We start from the raw sequence: 21,716 nt of genomic DNA on the forward strand, positions 1-21,716 counted from the left end.
AAGGGGTGGTGGTTAGACTCTCCCTCTTGTTGGTCATTGCCTGGCACTTATGTGGCGCGAATGTTACTTGCCATTTGTCAGCTCAAGCCTGAATGTTGTCCAGGTCTTGCTGCATGCGGGCATGGACTGTTTCATTATCTGAGGAGCTGCAAATGGAAGTGAACACTGTGCAATCATCAGCAAACATCCCCAATTCTGACCTGTTAGAGGGAAAGTCATTGATGAAGCAGCTGAAGATGGTTGGGCCAAGAGGAGCCCTGAGGAACTCCTGCAGTGATGTCCTGGGGCTGAGATGATTGACCGCCAACAATCACAACCATCTTCCTTTGTGCTAGGTATGACTCTAGCCAGTGGAGTTTTCCTTCCCGATTCCTAGACTTCAATTTTACCAGGGCTCCCGATGCCATACACAGTCAAATACTGCCTTGAAGTCAAGAGCAGTCACTCTCACCTCACCCCTGGAATTCAGCTCTCTTGTCCATGTTTGGACCAAAGCTTTGATGAGGTCTGGAGCTGAGTGGCCCTGGCAGAACCCAAACTGAGCACCGGTGCGCAGGTTATTGGCAAGTGCCACTTAATAGCACTGACAACGACACGTTCCATCACTTTGCTGATGATCATGGAGAGTAAGCTGATGGGGCGGTAATTGGTCGGATTGGATTTGTCCTGTTTTTTGTGGACAGGACATACCTGGACAATTTTCCACTTTGTCGGGTAGATGCCAGTGTTGTAGCTGTACTGGAACAGCTTGGCTAGAGGCGTGGCTAGTTCTGGAGCACAAGTCTTCAGCACAATAGCTGGGATGTTGTCGGGGCCCATAGTCTTTGCTGTATCCAGTGCACTCAGCTGTTTCTTGGTATCATGTGGAGTGAAATTGGCTGAAGACTGGCTTCTGTGAAGGTGGGGACCTCAGGAGGAGGCCAAGATGGATCATCCACTCGGTACTTCTGGCTGAAGATGGTTGCAAATGCTTCAGCCTTGACTTTTGCACTCACGTGCTGGGCTCCGCCATCATTGAGGATAGGGATGTTCACGGAGTCTCCTCCGCCCGTTAGCTGTCCACCACCATTCACGACTGGATGTGGCGGAAGATAGTCGAACGGAAGAACTCCAACGTGAAACGTATTTTACGGTCATAGTTTGGAGTGCGGCTCGCTGGGAAGGGGGCGTCACACTGCTTTGGGTTGATACCGGATCAAGTGTAAATCCAGTGCGAGACCAAACCAGGTCTGTCGAATCTTCAGAGCACTTATTAAACTTAATTGAAATGTTTAGAGATCCGGGATTCTCGCTTCTCTGCTCTCTAAACATTTTAGGGGATAAATCCGCCGTTCGATCCACAGCTCACTAACTTGCATTCTCCTAGCCTGCAGCTTTCCATCCACAGGCAAATCCATGGGCTTGGAGTGTGCAGCGTGCTAAGGAGTGGTGTATCCCTGGATTTCTCACTGTACTGAGAGCACTCTTTGCTTGCATGCATCCAGACATGCACTAGATTCTGTGCTCAACAGGTCAGTTAAATTCTAGCAAGGTGAGAGCCAAGCAACGTGAACAGAGTTCTGCCTGGCTGGAACCTGAACTGCAGAGACCAGTGTCAGATTAGTTTCAGATTAGTAGCCACGGTGTAAAGGCATCCCTGGTCATGGTTACATAACTACGGCTTTTTTTCTTTAAAATCACCTGCATGCCCACCACTGAAATTAAGACAGCAATCCAGGAAGCATGCGGTTACACCCGGGAAATTTTGGGGATGGATGCATAATTGCCAGGCTGCGTGCCATGCTGTGATCCCTGTGAGTGCCACTCCCTGCTGGGAGCCCAGGATCGCAGGATCAGTCGTTATCACTACTGTATTGTGGATAGGGTTGCCAACTCTCCAAGATTGTTCTGGAGTCTCCAGGAATTTAAGTTAATCTCTAGGACACTGCTATGAGCAACCTGGAAGAAAAATCATTAAAAAAGTATTTTTTCCCCCCCATTTTCTTCAAAATGCAGGGACTGCATTGTGTGGTGGTTGTGTTGGGCACCAGGTGAAGGTGGTGGCAATGGGTAGGATTAAAAAAAAAAGTTTTTGTAAATCATTTTCAGATGCAGCAATATAGTAAAGAGCTGTGACCTGTTAAATAAAGCCACTAATGAGGTTTATAAACAAACGGTCGATCTATATTAGTTTATGTTTGGAAAAAAATAGCAGCTCATGATTTCTTAACAAGTTTGTCTCATGTTTTGAGACAGTGGGGTTGGCATTACTGAAGTTGGTCCCCTGGCTTAAGGGTAATGGTAGAGTGAGGGATATGCCGGGCCATGAGGTTACAGATTGTGGTGGAATACAATTCTGCTGCTGCTGATGGACCACAGCGCCTCATGGATGCCCAGTTTTGAGCTGCTAGATTTGTTCTGAATCTAGCCCATTTAGCACGGTGGTAGTGCCACATAACACGATGGAGGGTGTCCTCAGTGTGAAGACGGGACCTCATCGCCACAAGGACTGTGCTGTGGTCGCTCCTACCAATACTGTCATGGACAGATGCGTCTGCAACAGGTAGATTGGCGAGGACGAGGTAAAGTAGGATATTCCCTCGTGTTGGTTCTCTCACCACCAGGCCCAGTCTGGCAGCTATGTCCTTCATGACTCGGCCAGCTTGGTCAGTAGTGGTGCTACCGAGCCACTCTTGGTGATGGACATTGAAGTCCCCCACCCAGAGTACATTCTGTGCCCTCGCTGCCCTCAGTGCTTCTTCCAAGTGGTGTTCAACATGGAGGAGGAGTATCAGTTCATCAGCTGAGGGAGGGCGGTAGGTGGTAATCAGCAGAGATTCCTTTCCCCTGTTTGACCTGATGCCATGAGACTTCATGGAGTCCGGAGTCAATGTTGAGAACTCCCAGGGCCACTCCCTCCCGACTGTATACCACTGTACCACCACCTCTGGTGGGTCTGTCCTGCCGGTGGGTCAGGACAGACCCAGGGATGGTGATGGAGGAGTCTGGGACGTTGGCTGAAAAAAGGCATGATTCTGTGTCAGGCTGTTGCTTGACAGCTCTCCCAATTTTGGCCAAGTCCCCAGAGGAGGACTTTGCAAGGTCGGCTGGGCTGGGCGTGCCTTTGTCGTGTCCGGTGCCTAGGCCAATGCCAGGTGATCTGTTGATTTTTTTATTATAGTTTTTCGTAGTGGTTTGGTATAACGGAGTGGCTTGCTGGGCCATTTCAGAGGGCAGTTAAGATTCAACCATACTGCTGTGGGTCAGAAGTAGAGGGAACCATTTACAATATTAGTTAGCATGGTGAACAGGAAGGAAAGTTGGGTAGTCAGCAGTTTAGTGAGAATAGGGCTGAGAGCAGGAGGTGGGTCTCATGGACAAGCTGAGCTCAGAGACGTGGGGCGATAGAAGAGAAACTAGATAGAAATGAGAATTCAGGGCTCAGGCGGGGGAAGTTTGGCTTGGTGGGCTAGGGAAAGGGAGGGATGCGGCAGAGGCAGCTGACTGGATGGTCTCAATCTTAGTGACAAAGAAGTACATGATTTCCTACATTACAATGACTGCACTTCAAAAGTACTTCATTGGTTGTAAAGCACTTTGGGACACCCTGAGGTCATGAAAGGCGCTATATAAATGCAAGTATTTCTTTCATGATCTCCTCACACTTATTGTCAGAGGCAAGGGTGGAGGGGGCATGGGAGAGGGGTTACCTTTACATTCCTGGATGATCCTGGAGTAGTGAGCCGTTTTGGCAGTGAAGTGCAGGGCCCAACACTGCTTGATGGGGTCCAGCCACATCCAGCGATAAATGGCTAAACCAGTTGTGCGCCATATACTTTCAAGTTTGAGTCCCTTGGACCTGAGAGTGCCCAGGGAACGATCAGGGTAGGAAAAAGTAAGGGTTTTACTGGGACATGTACATCAAAGGTGGAGGGGAGAGTGTGATTGAGCAGATCAATAGCTGCAGTATTGTGGTAAACGGAGGACCAAAAGTAGACAGCTGGAAGTTTGAAAGTGCTGTTGTAAGTGACTTAAGGGGTTCTCCCCCCCCCCCCCCCCCCCCCCCCCCCGCAAGAGGTGGATGCAAAAGGAAGTGGGGTTCATAGGTGCAAGTGGTGTGGAATACAAGGCCTTGTCTGTGATTGAAACAATGGGAATAGAGAAGCCACATGAGATGGCATAGTTGAGGGGGTGGCCATGAATAGGAGTAGGAACATTTATATGGAGGGAGGTTAAGGGAGAACAGAGGACAAGATGCAGAGGCTTAGAGAGGAAAGCAGAAACAGCAAGCTTGGGTGAGGTGGGAGGTAGATATATGTTGGAGGGCCTTAGAAACGGAGGCTTGAGATGGGGAGGCCATTGGTGACGAAGGGTGATTTGAGGGTGTGGGGTTTTTAAGAAAGGAGCAATAATGGTGGTTTTGAAAGACAGGGACAGCGCTCAAGCCAAGAAAACCATGAATAATATTGGCAAAAATTAGAGCCATGAGGGGTAGTTGAGTGGTAAGGAGTTGATTGAGAAAAGGATCGAAGGAACAGAGAATGGGTATCTTAGAAGAGATGAACCTGGAGAGAATGGAAGAGAAAGAGACAGAAGAAAAACTGCACAGCGACTGGGAAAAATGGGAAGCAAGTGAACCTTTGTGTATTTGGCCTCTACTATAATACATCTCCCCATCTGCCACCGCAGGCTAAGCCAGAAATGTGGAACCAGTGCCCTCCTCCCCCATGTCCTTCAGGTGTCAGCCTTGGCTCAGTGGCTAGACCGACACTTCATACAATACTGAGGGAGTGCTGCACAGTTGGAGGTGCCGTCTTTTGGAAGGGGAATTAAACCAAGAACAGGTCTGTCACTTCAGGTCTGTCACTTCAGGTGAATGCAAAGGATCCTACGACACTAGTCCTGGCCAACATTTATCCCTCAAACAATAAAACTATCTTATTGCGGTTTGTGGGAATTTGCTCTTTACAGATTGGCTGCCTACAATGCAACAATAACTACACTTCAAAAAGTACTTAACTGGCTATAAAGTGCTTTGGGACATCGAAAGGAGCTATGTAAATGTAAGTTCATACTTTCTTTCTTACCCATCACCAAAAACACTTCATTTCACATCTGTAATATCACCAAGCTCTGCCTCATGCCTCTCTCCCTTAATCCACATTTTAAAGTCACCTAAAGGCATTAATTCTCTAGCCCTTTCGTTGCCAGCTTCCACCATCCATAAACTAAAAGTCATCCAGAACACTACACTTCCATAACCCCATCTTCACCAAGCTCCAATAGTCCCCTGCGTCCTAGATAATTGACTGTAATTCTCAAACCCACCTTCAAATCACTTCTTGGGCTTGTCCCTTCCAGCTTGGTGTTCTTCTCCAGCTGTATATCCCAGTATGCACCCTCCATTCTAACAACCAGAATATTCCTCATTCCACACTCCCTCTACTCCACTGCAAGCAAGCACTCCTTCAGCCACTATGCTCCCACCCCTGGAACATCCTTCTTCAGCATCTCTGCCTCGTCACCTCCATCCTTGCCTTTTAAAACCTCCTAAAGACCCTTCTCTCGGACTGTGATTTTGCTCCCTCCTAACCCCTCTGCTCTTCATCCCTTCTGCCGTGTCCAACAGCCTGTAAAACACAATGAGGCACCTCTTCGTACATGAAGAACAGCACGGAAAGGTTTTTACATTAACAGGTTAGGGGACAACAGCAGTATTAACCAGCTATTCTGTTTACTACACTTTTGAAGACAGTCCTTCAGAACTGCTGTCTGAATGGAACGGATTTAGTATCAATAAAAATATACATTATACTGGATAATTTAATGGTTTTGGACAATAGTTTTCTAACTTTATTATTTGATGTCATCCAATTCAATGCATTCTGATCCTCTCCAATGAATGCAAAATGAAATGTGGTACAGTGCTCACCCAGTTTTAGTGCATGAAATATGTCTGGTCTCTTTTTCTCTTCATCTGAAAACAAAGCAGAAACACATTATTAGTCCACAAATGCATGTTTAAATTAATATTGCTGTAGCATCTATTTTCCTCTCATTATCTCATCAAGAGACTTCTCCAGAGATCAACTCTCAACCCTTGGTGCACATAACACTAATAACCAACAAAAGGTACCATAAGTAGAAAGGTGAAGTCTAGGAGTCATTAGTGAGGGTTCAAGGATAATAAGGATATCATGAGATAAGGCACTGGAGAGGGTGCAACAAAGATTTATAAGGATGATACCAGAAATGCAAGGGTATACATATCAGGAAAGGATGAACAGGCTGGGTCTCTTTTCTCTTGAAAAAAGACTGAGGGGTGACCTAATAGAGGTCTTTAAAATTATGAAAGGTTTTGATCGAGTAGACAGAGAGTGTTTCCACTTGTGGGGAAGAGCAAAACCAGGAGGCTATCAATATAAGATAGTCACCAGGAAATCAAATCAGGAATTCAGAAGAAACTTCTTTACCCAGAGAGTGGTGCGAAGTGAATAGTATAGCTGCATTTAAGGGGAGGCTAGATAACCATATGAGGAAAAAGTGAAGCGAGTTATGCTGATAGATTTAGATGAGGAAAGACTGGAGGAGGCTCGAGTGGAGCATAAACGTCGGCATGGACTGGTTGGGCTGAATGGCCTGTTTCTGTGCTGTATATCCTGTGTAATCCAACATCAGTTAACAACTAATTCTCTACAATCTTCCTTTTCATACTAAATCTGCATTATTGTGCGGTGTCTGGAAGCAGGAATATAAATGAGATGGTGTACATACTTCTGCAGGCAAAGAACGTCCCAGTTTCATTCCATAACCTTAAAATTAGAGCTGATGTTAGGAAACACTTTTTCCACACAAAGGGTAGTGGAAATCTGGAGCTCTCTCCCTCCAAAATGCTGTTAAGGCTAGGTCGATCGAAAATTTAATAAAGATTGATAGATTTTTGTTATGCAAGGGTATCGCAGGTTACAGAGCCGAGCCGAGTAAATGCAGTTAAGATACAGATCAGCCAGAAACGGCGAAACAGACTCGAGGGGCTGAATATCCTACTTTTATTCCTATGTTTCATTTCTGGAGGCGTGCACCAGTAGCTGCAATGCATACAGTAGGGCCTGCTATCGGCAGTCTGCACTCTTGTCTTGGCACACCCATACAAGACAGCAAAGTGATTCTCACCCGCATGCACTTGCTTTAAAGTCACATATATGGCTTCTGAGAAATTATGTAGAAGATGCATACAAAGTTGCTCCAGCTTTGCCCCCAGTTTTCATTTTGCCCTGTAGCATATACAGTATACATAATATTGAGAAGCACAAAGTAATACACACAAAATACTAAAAATAAGAGTATAAAATCAAGACCATATAAAAAGTTATACTCCTATTTACACATTTTTAGTAATATATGCATTGCCTTACATTATAGCCAAAAAGGTTTAAGAATACTATTTATTAAATCACTGAAAATGCTAACAGAGCATGGTTACAAATCACATTAGAAATAGAATGTTGAAGAGTATAAAAGTAAACACAGACAGTAGATGTCTCCAGAAAGTAACAGACACCTAGATGTTTGTGCTCAAGTCTCTGGAGTGGGACTTGAACCCACAACTTTCTTGCTCAGAGGCGAGAGTGCGACCAACTGAGCCACAACTGACACACATCTGAAGTGTTGTGACCAAGAAGCTCGAGTGCATTCCAGCAAAGAGCAGTTTGCTTGATCGGTGCCCCTGAACTCAATATTCACCTCCTCCACTACTGGCACCCTGTGGCTGCAATATGTACAAGCTACAGGATGCACTGCAGCAATTCCCCATGGTTACTTTGACCTTTACCGCCAAGAACAAAAACAGCAACATAATTGTCCTCAAGTCGCATGCCACCCTGTGTTGAATATATACACCTCTGCTCCTATATCGTTGCTAGGTCAATAGCCTGGAAGGACATGTTGTCAATAGCAGTTTCTGCAAGCAATGCAAAGCTAACTGTGCAGTTGTCAGCTCAACGTGCAGTGCTAACAAGCCCCACATCTCCGAAACCCTAATCCCAACTCACTAACCCCAGCAAAAGGAAGAGCTTGCATCTATTCAGTAATTTCATGACATCAGGATGTCCGAATGCATTTCACATTTAAGTATTTTTGAAGTATAGTCACTGTTATAATGTAGGAAACGCGGCAGCCAATTTGCACACAGCAAGGACCCACAAACAGTAATGTGATGATGACCAGATGATGTTCTTTTAGTGATGTTGGATGAGGGATAACTATTGGCCAGTATACCGAGGAGAACTCACCTGCTCTTCAGCGCGTTAGTTGTGGCTCAGTTGGTCGCACTCTCGCCTCTGAGCAAGAAAGTTGTGGGTTCAAGTCCGACTCCAGAGACTTGAGCACAAAAATCTAGGTCGACACTCCAGGGCAGTACCGAGGGACTGCTGCACTGTCAGAGATGCCGTCTTTCAGATGCGACATGAAAACCGATGCCTTGTCTGCCTCTCTATTGGATGTAAAAGATCCCATGGCACTATTTCGATGAAGAGCAGGAGCGTTCTCCCCAGTGTCCTGACCAATATTTATCCCTCAACCAACATCACTAACAGATTATTTGGTTATCACATTGCTGTTTGTGGGAGCTTGTAAATTGGCTGCCGCGTTTCATACATTACAACAGTGATTACACTTCAAAAGTACGTCATTGACTCTAAAGCGTTGTGCGGTCATGAAAGGCGCTTTATAAATTAAAGTCTTTCTTTCAAAATAGTGCCGTGGGATCTGTTCCGTCCACCCGAGGGGGCAGACGAGGCCTCGGTTTCGCATCTCATCCAAAAGCCACCTCCGACAGTGCAGCACTCGGTCAGTACTGGCACCAGGAGTGTCAGCGTGGATTGTGCACTCAAGTCTCTGGAGTGGGACTTGAACCCACAACCTTCTGACTCAGAGGGGAGAGTGATATCAACTGGAGCCACGGTTAACACCGAAGGGAAGGAACGTGTCAGAAAAAGACAACATTTTCCAGAGGCTGCGCCATTTCACAGCTGCACTCCCCCTTCCCCTTTAAGGGGAAGTGCAACAAGACCTGGGTGTCCTTGTGCACCAGTCGCTGAAGGTAAGCATGCAGGTGCAGCAGGCGGTTAAGAAGGCAAATGGTATGTTGGCCTTCATAGCGAGAGGATTCGAGTACAGGAACAAGGATGTCCTGCTGCAGTTGTACAGGGCCTTGGTGAGACCACACCTGGAGTATTGTGTGCAGTTTTGGTCGCCTTATCTGAGGAAGGATGTTCTTGCCATGGAGGGAGTGCAGCGAAGATTCACCAGACTGATACCTGGGATGGCAGGAATGACGTACGAAGAGAGATTGGGTCGATTGGGCTTATATTCGCTAGTTTAGAAGAATGAGAGGGCCATTGAAACTTATAAAATTCTGACAGGACTAGACAGACTAGATGCAGGAAGGATGTTCCTGATGGTCGGAGTCCAGAACCAGGGGTCACAGTCTAAGAATAAGGGGTAAGCCATTTAGGACAGAAATGAGGAGGAATTTCTTCACCGAGAGAGTGGTGAACCTGTGGAATTCTCTACCACAGAAGGCAGTTGAGGCCAATTCATTACATATATTCAAGAAGGAGTTAGATATATTTCTTAAGGCTAAAGGGATCAAGGGATATGGGGAGAAAGCAAGGACAGGGTACTGAATTTGGATGATCAGCCATGATCGCATTGAATGGCGGAGTAGGCTCGAGGGGCCGAATGGCCTACTCCTGCTCCTATCTTCTATGTTTCTCATCCCTACCTGACTTGGGCCTGTTGGTGGTCTTCGAATCCAGGTAGCCCCTCATCTCCTTCTGCTTGCAGGCGCCGGCGATCTCGAAGGCGGTCATCCCGGCCACGTTGGTCTGATTGGGGTCCGCCCCGCTCTCGATCAGCTGCTGGGCCACGGCCAGCTCGCCGTTGAGCGCCGCCAGCATCAGGGCGCTCCAGCCGCTGGTGCGGCCGGCCTGGCAGCCGGAGCCGGCCCGCCCCCAGTCCAGCAGCAGCCGGACCAGCGCCTCGCGGCCGTGCTGGGCCGCCACCATCAGCGCCGTCAGGTCGTCCTCCCCCTCCCCGCCGAGGCCCAGGCCCGCGCCGCTCTCCAGCAGCGCGCGCGCCACGCCGACGTGGCCGCCCCGCGCCGCCGCCGCCAGCGCGCTGGCGCCCAGCTTGTTGGCCGCGTTGGCGTCGGCGCCGTTCTCCAACAGCACGCGCGCCACGCTCAGCTGGCCGAAGCGCGCCGCCTGCATGAGCGGCGTCCAGCCGTAGCGGTTGCGGCTGTCCACCGACGCCCCCTTCATCAGCAGGAAGCGCACCAGCGGCTCGTGGCCGTGGCCGGCCGCGAACTGCAGCGCCGAGTTGCCGTCGTCGTCCGTGCAGTCGACCGGCACCTGCGGGGCCCGCCGATCCGGGCCCTCCTCCCCCCCGCCTCCCGCCTGGTCCTCCCGCGCCTCGTCCTTCCTCTCCTCCCCCTCCGCCTCCTCCCACGGCTCCAGCAACCGCCGGGCGTTCTCGAAGTTGCCTTCCTCGCACGCGCGGAACAGGAGCTGGAAGGTGGCGGGGATCCCGCACTCCATTCCTAACGGCGAGGCGGCAACAGCACGACTGAGCTGCTGCTGCTGCTCCTCCTCACAGCCGCAGCCCAGCCGCCCGTCAGCGCCAAGCCAGGAAACAACGACATCGCTTCGTTGATGGCTTATTTATTTATTTTTTTGGGATGAGGTGGGGGTCGGGTTTGGTGTGGAGGGAATCTACACGCACAACCAAACCGTCTTTCCACCGCCACACTGACCGAATGACAACAACCTAAGGCTAGTTCGCTCGCTCCCGGGGTCTCGACGGACGATGATTGCTGAACGCGCCGCGCTCCTGTGATTGGCGAGACGCGCGACCAATCCGGGTTCGCATCTTGCGGCCTCGTTGCCATGTGGCTGGCGTCAAGAAGGGGGGCGGAGCTTCGGTTACCAAGCAACCGTTTACTAACACATTCCGGGTTGGGGGGGGGGGGGGCGACCATCCAATTGGCGCGATGAGGGGGCGGGACTATAAGGGGCGCTCGCGGGATTCCAGACGGTCGTTCATCAGAGCCGCAGCTGTGTTACTGACGTTACCTCATGCGTCATAGGATTTCTGAGACCGTGCGTCATTTTTTTTCCAGTCAAGTGAGCGCGTAGTGCGCACGCGCGTCACAGCTCGCCTTTCCCACAGATGTCACAGTCTCAGTAAAACTTGGCTTTCTCAATGGTTCAGAATAGTTGCAAGCCAAACACAACACGCGTTTACAAAGTTTACGAAGCAACTAATTGCTGCATACAACCTTGAAATGATTGGTTTTTACGTATTTTTTAAAGAAGAAATGTGCAATATCTGGACTTCGAGCCGGTGATAGTTCGAGCATTAGGAGGAAAGATGGGGCATCCGAAACGAGAGCTCCCTGGATGACAAAGTAGATAGAGGTTAAAATAAAACAGAAAAAGCAGGTTTATGACAAATATCAGGTACAGAATACAATCGAAAACCTGGCAGAATACAGAATGCAGGAGAAAATTGAAAAAGGATTTAAGAAGGACAAGAGACGATTAGCAAGTAACATAAAAGGGAGCCCAAACGTATTTTATTAAATAGTAAAAGGGTATCAAAAGAATGGTGGGGCCGATTAGGGACAAAAAAGAAAATCTTGTGGAGGCAGAGGGCGTGACTGAGGTGCTGAATGAGTACTTTGCATCTGTATTCACAAAAGAAGAGGATGGAGTTAATGTCAGAGTAGAGGAGGAACAAGTAGAGATATTGCAGAGGATAAAAATAGATAGCAAGGACGTGGTTGGCATCACGCAAAGTCAAAAGGTCACCCACTCCAGGTGGGATGCATAATAGGTTGCTGAGGGAAGCTGGGATGGAGATAACAGAAATCTTTCAATCCTCCTTGGATATTGCTGTGGTGCCAGAGGACTGGAGGATTGCAAATGTTACACCCCTGTTCAAAAAAGGGGAAAGGGATAAACCTGGCAATTACAGGCCAATCAGTCTAACATCAGTAGTGGGAAAACTACTAGACACCATTGTCAAGTACAAAATTAATTCTCACTTGGAGAAGTATGGGTTAATAAGGGACAGCCAGCACTGATTTGTTAAAGGAAAATCGTGTCTGACTAACCTGATTGAAATCTTTGATGAAGTAACAGAGAGGGTTGATGAAGGTAGTGTAGCAGATGTATATATGGACCTTCAAAAAGCATTTGATAAAGTACCTCATAATACACTTATTTGGAAAATAGAAGCACATGGTGTTAAAGGGACGGTGGTAACTTGGGTACGAAATTTTCTGAGGAATAGGAGGCAGAGAGTAGTGGTGAACGGATGTTTTTCTGGAGAGAAGTATCCAGTGGGGTCCCCCAGGGGTCGATATTAGGATCATTGCTTTTCTTCTATATAAATGACCTGGACTTTGGTATAGTGAGTACAATTTTGAAGTTTGTAGACGATACAAAACTTGGCAACATAGTAAATAGTAAGCATGATCTTAGAGGACATAGACAGACTGGTGAAATGGGCAGGCACATGGCAGATGCAATTTAATGCGGATAAGTATGAAGTGATGGACTTTGAGAGAAACAACAAGGAGGGACAATATAATCTAAGTGGTACTATTTTGAGGTGGTGCAAGAACAGCAGGACCTGGGAGTGCATTTTCACAAATCTTTGAAGGTGGCAGGGCAAGTTGAGAAGGCAGTTAAGAAAGCATATTGGATACTTGGCTTTGTGAATAGGGACATTGAATACAAAAACAAGGAAGTCATGCTAAACCTTTACAAATCTCTGGTTAGGCCTCAGCTGGAGTATTGTGTACAATTCTGGTCACCTGTATCAAGGCCTTGGAGAGGGTACAGAGGAGATTTACCAAGGAGATGACACCAAGGATATGAGGGTTCAATTATGTGGAGAGATTGGAGATTGTTCTTGTTAGAGCAGAGACGGTTAAGGAGAGACCTAATAGAGGTATTCAAAATTTATGGGGATTTTAATGGAGCAAGTAGGGAGAAACTGTCTCCTCTGGCAAGTGGATCAGTAAGCAGAGGTCATAGATTTAAAATAATTGCCAAAAGAACTAGAGTGGAAATGAGGAGAAATTTCTTCACACACAGGGTTAAGATCTGGAATACACGACCTGAAAGGGTGGTGGAATCAGATTCCATAGGAACTTTTAAAAGGCAATTGGACGAGTACTTTAAGAGGATTAACTTGCAGGGTTATGGGGGGAAAGCTGGGGTGTGGGACTAAATTGGACAACTCTTTCAAAGATCCAGCCCAAGCGTGATGGGCTGAATGGCTTCCTTCTGTGCTGTAAGAATCTATGATTCAATACCTTACCCAAATCCCTCATTTTTGAACACTGTATCGGACATTTGCTCCAACAAAATGTGCCTCAGTTTCTCTAACCTCTGAACTGGATAAAGTGAATACCATTCATTAGACCGCAGGAACTTAGTACTTGCAATGAAAATGGGAATCAGCACTGCACAGCCATTTGGTAACTGATCACGGTGGATAATCTCACTCTTTCTACCAATTTGATAGGGCTGAGTTATGGTAAATTCACACTGTGCAGTGTAAATCATTTGTCAAGACAGTGAAGCGAATTAGAGTGAGATTACCTCCTTCAGGGCGTCTCACTGCATTTGGCTCCGGTGTCAGGTCAGGATCTACCCTCGTGGAGCAATGCCATAGTCATAGTGAAAATGTACTCTTCTATTGCCTAATTACACCAGTTTTTAATTAGGCACAGCAGATCTCTGTATCTGTGAACTTAAAGGCATGTACGGAACTCTGCTCACTGACCTTGAAATCCCAGTAAAATTGATTTTAAATTTAACGGTTGTCAGTTCTAAGCCCTATTGCTGAGACTTGAGGTGAGAGTGATACCATTGAGGCAAGGCTGATACCTGACTTCAGTAAACAAAAGAATGATACAGGCAACAGTTTCCATCTGCTAATATTAAATTAGTAAAGAAGTTGACTAGTTTTTGTCTAATATTAAAATCTTAAACTTCAGTGTTAAAGTGGTTGCGGGGACCATTAAAACATTCAAAATTAGCCCTTGCATCAGTTGCAGTATAAATAATATGTGCCATAAGATTATCTCCTCCAGGTGGTATCACACAACTGCAGAAATTTCACATCTCTGGAAAGTTACTTTGCACTGGTGGATGAACTTGGCACTGCACCTTTTCAGGACGGGCAGTATAACTCTCTTCAAACATGAACTTTCCTGAAGGAACACACATTTCAGAAGCTTTGTAAGTGAATATAAATTTTTGCCATTCATCGAATACATCAACAGTTTCTGCTGCACATGTTTACTTCAAAGGAAAAGAAAGAACTTGCATTTATATAAAATTATAGAAATTTACAGCACAGAAGGAGGCCATTCAGCCCATCGTGTCTGTGCTGGCCAAGAAGAGCTCTCCAGCCTAATCCCACTTTCCAGCTCTTGGTCCGTAGTCTTGTAGGTTACGGCACTTCAAGTGCATATCCAAGTACTTTTTAAATGTGATGAGGGTTTCTGTCTCTACCACCCTTTCAGGCAGTGAGTCCCAGACCCCCACCACCCTCTGGGTGAAAAATGTTCTCCTCAACTCCCCTCTAATCCTTCTACCAATTACTTTAAATCCATGACCCCTGGTTATTGACCTCACTGCTAAGGGAAATAGGTCCTTCCTATCCACTCTGTCTAGGCCCCTCAGAATTTTATATATCTTAATTAATCGCCCCTCAGCCTCCTCCGTTCAAAAGAAAGCAACCCCAGCCTATCCAATCTTTCCTCATAGTTAAAATTCTCCACTCCTGGCAACATCCTCATAAATATCCTCTGTACCCTCTTTAGTACAATCATATCTTTTCTGTAATGTGGTCACCAGAACTGTGTACAGTACTCTAGCTGTGGCCTAACTAGTGTTTTATACAGTTCTAGCATAACTTTCACGACCACAGGACGTCCCAAAGCACTTTACAGCTAATTTTGAAGTGTAGTCACTCGTGTAATGTAGGAAACGCAGCAGCCAATTTGCGCACAGCAAGGTCCCACAAACAGCATAGGAACAGGAGTAGGCCATTTAGCCCCTCGAGCCTGTTCAGCCATTCAATGAGATCATGGCTGATCTGCGACCTAACTCCATATACCCGCCTTTGCCTCATATCCCTTAGTACCTTTGGTTAACAAAAACCTATTAATCTCAAATTTCAAATTAACAATTGATCTAGTATCAATTACCGTTTGCAGAAGAGAGTTCCAAGTTTCTACCACCCTTTGTGTGTAGAAGTGTTTCCTAATTTCACTCCTGAAAGGCCTGGATCTAATTTTTAGACTATGCCCCCTAGTCCTAGACTCCCCAACCAGTGGCAATAGTTTCACTCTATCTACTGTATCTGTTCCCCTTAATATCTTGAAAACTTTGATCAATTTGCCCCTTAACCTTCTAAATTTTAGAGAATACAATCCTAATTTGTGCAATCTCTCCTCGTAATTTAACCCTTGATGTCCAGGTATAATTCTGGTAAACCTACACTGCACTCCCTCCAAGGCCAATATATCCTTCCTAAGGTGTGGTGCCCAGAACTGCTCACAGTACTCCAGGTGTGGTCTAACCAGGGCTTTGTACAGCTGCAGCATAACTTCTACCCCTTTATATTCTCGTCCTCTAGATATAAAGGCCAGCGTTCCATTAGCCTTTTTGATTATTTTCTCTACTGTCCATGACATTTTAATGATCTATGTACCTGGACCTCCAAGTCTCTTTGCACCACCACTGTTTTTAGCTTTTCACTATTTAGAAAGTACCCTGCTCTATCTTTTTTAGGTCCAAAGTGGATGGCCTCGCATTTGTTTACACTGAAATCTATTTGCCACAGTTTTGCCCATTCACTTAATCTGTCAATATCTCTTTGTTATTTTATGCTTTCATCTACACTGCCTACAATGCCACCTATCTTTGTGTCATCGGCAAATTTCTATCCTATCATCTAAGTCATTAATAAATACAGTGAATAGTTGAGGCTATGAGATAAATGACTAGAGCATTAGGCGTTGGCTGAAGGATAAATGTTGGTCAGGCTATCGGGAGAACTCCCTTGCTCTTCTTCGAATAGTGCCATAGGATCTTTTACATCCACCTGAGAGGGCAGACGGGGCCTCGGTTTAACGTCTCATCCGAACAACAGCATCTCTGACAGTGCAGCACTCCCTCAGTATTGCAACAGAGGGTCAGCCTAAATCATGTGCTCAAGTCTCTGGACTAGTGCTTGCATCCACAATCTTCTGACCTAGAGGCAAGAGTGATACCAGAGCCCAGGCTGACACCTGACTTCAGTAAGCAAACGAAGGATACAGGCAACAATTTCCACCTGCAAACATTAACATTTTGTGTTGTGTGTTCCCATTGATGTGATGTCTACAGTGATGGTACAAGGGAGCAGTAAATGCTATGCCATATCATACAGTGAAATAAAAGTTTTGTTTTATTTGTTTTTATGGGATGTGGGCGTCGCTGGCAAAGCCAGCATTTATTGCCCATCTCTAATTGCCCTTGAGAAGCTGGTGGTGAGACGCCTTCTTGAACCGCTGCAGTCCATGTGGTGAAGGTACTCCCACAGTGCTGTTAGGTGGGGAGTTCCAGGATTTTGACCCAGCGACAATGAAGGATCGGCGATATACTTCTAAGTCAGGATGGTGTGTGACTTGGCGGGGAACTTGGAGGTGGTTGTGTTCCCATGCGCCCGCTGCCCTTGTCCTTCTAGGTGGAAGAGGTCGTGGGTTTGGGAGTTGCTGCCGAAGAAGCCTTGGTGAGTTGCTGCAGTGCATCTTGTAGATGGTACACACTGCAGCCACGGTACGCCGGTGGTGGAGGGAGTGAATATTTAAGGTGGTGGATGGGGTGCCAATCAAGTGGGCTGCTTTATCCTGTATGGTGTCGAGCTTCTTGAGTGTTGTTGGAGCTGCACTCATCCAGGCAAGTGGAGAGTATTCCATCACACTCCTTACTTGTAAATGGTGGAAAGGCTTTGGGGAGTCAGGAGGTGAGACATTCGCCACAGAATACCTAACCTCTGACCTGCTATTGTTGCCACAGTATTTATGTGGCTGGTCCAGTTAAGTGTCTGGTCAATGGTGACCCCCAGGATGTTGATGGTGGAGGATTCGCCAATGGTAATTGTGGTAAACCACTATTTGTATTCCACTGTGTACATGCCTGTACATGTCTCGGCTGACTCCTCCCACGAGTCCAGGTATAAAGGTGACTGCTCCACAGTCCCTCTGTATTCTGGACCGGTCGACCACTCGAGGCACACCTTCATTCTCTTGTTAATAAAAGCCTGTTAATTACTCGCTTAATCTCAGTCTTTTGAGTTATTGATAGCGCATCAGTAATGCCATTGAATGTCATGGGGCGGTGGTTAGACTCGCGCTTGTTGGAGATAGTCATTGCCTGGCACTTCTGTGGTGCAAATGTTACCTACCACTTATCAGCCCAGGTCTTGTTGCATACGGGCATGGACTGCTTCATTATCTGAGGAATTGTCAATGGCACTGAACACTGCAGTCATCAGCGAACATCCCCATTTCTGACCTTATGTTGGGGGGAAGGTCATTGATGGAGCAGCTGAAGATGGTCAGGCCTAGGACACTGCCCTGAGGAACTCCTGCAGCAACGTCCTGGGGCTGTGATGATTGACCTTCAACCACCACAACCATCTTCCTTTGTGCTAGGTATGACTCCAGCCAGTGGAGAGTTCCCCCCACCCCCCGATTCCCATTGACTTCAGTTTTACTAGAGCTCCTTAATGCCAGAATCGGTCAAATGCTGCCTTGATGTCAAGGGCAGTCACTCACCTCACCTCTGGAATTCAGCTCCTTTGTCCATGTTTGGACCAAGGCTGTAATGAGGTCGGGAGCAGAGTTGTCTTGGCGGAACCCAAGCTGGGCATCAGTGAGCAGGTTATTGGTGAGTAAGTGCCACTTGATAGCACTGTCGATGACGCCTTCCATCACTTTGCTGATGATTGAGAGTAGACTGATGGGACGGTAATTGGCTGGATTGGATTTGTCCTGCTTTTTGTGGACAGGACATACTTGGGCAGTTTTCCACATTGTCGGATAGATGCCAGTGTTGTAGCTGTACTGGAACAGCTTGGCTAGAGGCGCGGCTAGTTCTGGAGCACAAGTCTTCAGCACAATAGCCGGGATGTTGTCAGGGCCCATAGTCTTTGCTGTATCCAGTGCGCCCAGCCATTTCTTAACACCGCGTGGAGTGAATTGAATTGGCTGAAGACTGGCTTCTGTGATGGTGGGGACCTCAGGAGGAGGCCGATATGGATCATCCACTCGGCACTTCTGGCTGAAAATGGTTGCAAACGCTTCAGCCTTGTCTTTTGCACTCACGTGCTGGGCTCCACCATCATTGAGGATGGGAATATTCATGGAGCCTCCTCCTCCTATTAGTTGTTTAATGGTCCACCACCATTCACGACTGGATGTGGCAGGACTGCAGAGCTTTGATCTGATCCATTGATTGTGGGATCGCTTAGCTCTGTCTATAGCATGCTTTTTCCGCTGTTTAGCACACATGTAGTCCTGTGTTGCAGCTTCCCCAGGTTGGCATCTCATTTTTAGGTACACCTGGTGCTGCTCTTCTACACTCCTTATTGAACCAGGGTTGGTCCCCTGGCTTGATGGTAATGGTAGAGTGAGGGATATGCCGGGCCATGAGGTTACAGATTGTGGTGGAATACAATTCTGCTGCTGCTGATGGCCCACAGCACCTCATGGATGCCCAGTTTTGAGCAGCTCGATCTGTTCTGAATCTATCCCATTTAGCACGGTGCTAGTGCCACACAACATGATGGAGGGTGTCCTCAGTGTGAAGACGGGACTTTGTCTCCACAATGACTGTGCGGTGGTCACTGCTACCAATGCTGTCATGGACAGATGCATCTGCGACAGGTAGATTGGTGAGGACGAGGTCAAGTAGGTTTTTCCCCTCATGTTGGTTCTCTCGCCGCCTGTTGCAGGCCCAGACTGGCAGCTATGTCCTTTAGGACTCGGACAGCTCGGTCAGTAGTTGTGCTACCGAGCCACTCTTGGTGATGGACATTGAAGTCACCCACCCAGAGTACATTCTGTGCCCTTGCTACTCTCCGTGCTTCTTCCAAGTGGTGTTCAACATGGAGGACTACTGAGTCATCAGCTGAGGGAGGACGGTAGGTGGTAATCAGCAGGTGGTTTCCTTGCCCATGCTTGACCTGAAGCCATGACACTTCATGGGGTCCGGAGTCAATGTTGAGGACTCCCAGGGCCACTCCTTCCCGATTGTATACCACTGTGCCGCCACCGGTGGGACAGGACATACCCAGGGATGGTGATGGAGGAGTTTGGGACATTGGCTGAAAGGTATGATTCTGTGAGTATGACTATGTCAGGCTGTTGCTTGACTAGTCTGTGGGACAGCTCTCCCATTTTTGGCACAAGTCCCCAGATGTTGGTGAGGAGGACTTTGCAGGATCGACTGGGCTGGGTGTGCCGTTGCCATCTTCGTAGCCGGTGCCGAGGTCGATGCTGGGTGGTCCTTTCGGTTTCATTCTTATTATTGTGTTTCATAGCAGTTTGTTACAACTGAGAGGCTTGCTAGGCCATTTCAGAGGGCATTAAGAGTCAACCACATTACTGTGGGTCTGGAGTCACATATAGGCCAGACCGGGTAAGGACGGCAGGTTTCCTTCCCTAAAGGACATTAGTGAACCAGATGGGATTTTACGACAATCCGAGTTTCATGGTTACCATTACTGATACTAGCATTTTATTCCAGATTTATTTAATTAACTGAAATTAAATTCCCCAGCTGCCGTGGTGGGATTTGAACTCACGTCTCTGGATCATTAGTGCAGGCCTCTGGATTACTAGCCCAGTGACATTACCACTATGCTACCATTCCCGTTTGTGTATTCGTTTTTTTTCTCCAATAACTAATAACTTAGAAGTAATGCCAACTCAGAGGTTTCTCAATAAGCCTGGCATGCGAAGTTATTTTGCAGGTCCCTCCAATAGCATCACCAAACAGACTTTCCCCATTCCATATTTTCTTATATTCTCATGCATCAATGATGCAGATGATTGACCAGGATTCACCCAAGAATGTTTTCAGTCGCTGCAACCATCTCACCTTGGAGACAAATAATTATTTCTGATGTTTCATGGCTTCAGTGCCAGGAAGTATATTCACTAGAACAACATGTTAGTTATTTGGACTTTGATATGGAAAATGCCATAGTTAATGCTCCATTCATACCAAGTCACTTGGATGCTTCCTGTGCCAGTTAAGGATCACGGGAAACTATCTGTTGGTTGCTTTCTAAATTAAGGACCATTACAATTCAGGCTTTCTCCTAACCTTCTTTATACATGTTCACAGCAAGATGCAGTTTCTATAAACAGTCTTTCTTCCTCCTATGATTCAAAGCTTACGCCTTTGTGTGTGTCATGAATGGGAGCAGTGTGCCAGAAAATTAACAATTTCTATTTTACTATGATATTCTGCAATAGAAGTTGCATGGAATGCTTACCTCCTGTCTCTTCTAAAACGGCAGAAAACTGGCAAGATAGTATACTTCAGGCTAAAATTAATAATCACATTTATTCACAAAACATGATTATACACAAGCAACACCTAAACAAATTATATCGTTATTTATTTTGTTATTGTTTGTGGGACCTAGTGTGCAAATTGGCTGCTGATCCCATTGAAGCATCACTAGCATGAGGTCTATCTATCCCAGGCTGGAATAGCAACTGACCTCATCTCCTCTGGAGATCTTCCCTCCATGACCACCAACCTCATAGTCTCCCAGCCCCGCACAGCCCGCTTCTACCTCCTTCCCAAGATCCACAAACAGGACTGCCCTGGTAGACCCATTGTTTCAGCCTGTTCTTGCCCCACGGAACTTATCTCTTCCTATCTCGACTCTCTTTTCTCCCCTTGTCCAGTATCTTCCCACCTACATTCGCAACTCTTCCGATGCCCTCCGTCACTTTAACAGTTTACAGTTTCCTGGCCCCAACCATCTCCTTTTCACTATGGACGTCCAATCCCTCTACACCTCCATCCCCCACCAGGACGGCTTGAGGGCGCTCCGTTTCTTCCTTGAACAGAGGCCCAACCAGTCCCCATCCACCACCACCCTCCTCCGCCTGGCTGAACTTGTTCTCACATTGAACAACTTCTCCTCTGACTCCACTCACTTCCTCCAAATTAAAGGTGTTGCTATGGGAACCTGCATGGGCCCTAGCTATGCCTGCCTGTTCATGGGATATGTGGCACATTCTTTGTTCCAGTTCTACTCAGGTCCCCTCCTTCACCTCTTTTTCCGGTACATCGATGACTGTATCGGTGCCGTTTCCTGCTCTCACCCTGAACTAGATAAGTTAATTCACTTTACTTCCAATTTCCACCCTTCCCTCACCTTCACATGGTTCATCTCCGACTCTTCCCTTCCCTTCCTTGACTTCTCCGTCTCCATTTCTGGCGATCGGCTTTCAACAAACATCCATTACAAGCCCACCGACTCCCACAGCTACCTGGACTACACTTCCTCCCACCCCGCTTCCTGTAAGGACTCTATTCCATTCTCCCAGTTTCTCCGTCTCCGCCACGTCTGTTCTGACAATGCCA

General features: G+C 47.0%; 1 protein-coding gene across 2 annotated transcripts in view; it reads right to left on the minus strand.

Moving 5' to 3' along the window:
* The window catches only part of anks6 (ankyrin repeat and sterile alpha motif domain containing 6), a 48,317-nt gene extending 37,435 nt beyond the window's left edge, over positions 1 to 10,882 (minus strand). Inside the window, exons 1-2 of one of the 2 annotated variants that reach the window (XR_015078532.1) lie at positions 9,764 to 10,882; positions 5,912 to 5,956 (exon numbers count right to left, since the gene is read on the minus strand). Coding sequence is in view for 1 of the 2 variants with exons in the window: in XM_085989062.1 (XP_085845188.1) it covers positions 5,912 to 5,956; positions 9,764 to 10,577 (859 nt within the window). In the remaining variant the exon portion in view is untranslated. The remainder of the gene's footprint in view (positions 1 to 5,911; positions 5,957 to 9,763) is intronic. The other variant, XM_085989062.1, reaches the window with a different exon arrangement.
* Between the last annotated feature and the right edge of the window lie 10,834 nt (positions 10,883 to 21,716).

Source organism: Somniosus microcephalus, chromosome 5, assembly GCF_052327205.1.
Source record: "Somniosus microcephalus isolate GS21.2 chromosome 5, FLI_Smic_1.0, whole genome shotgun sequence".
NCBI classification, from domain to species: domain Eukaryota; kingdom Metazoa; phylum Chordata; class Chondrichthyes; order Squaliformes; family Somniosidae; genus Somniosus; species Somniosus microcephalus.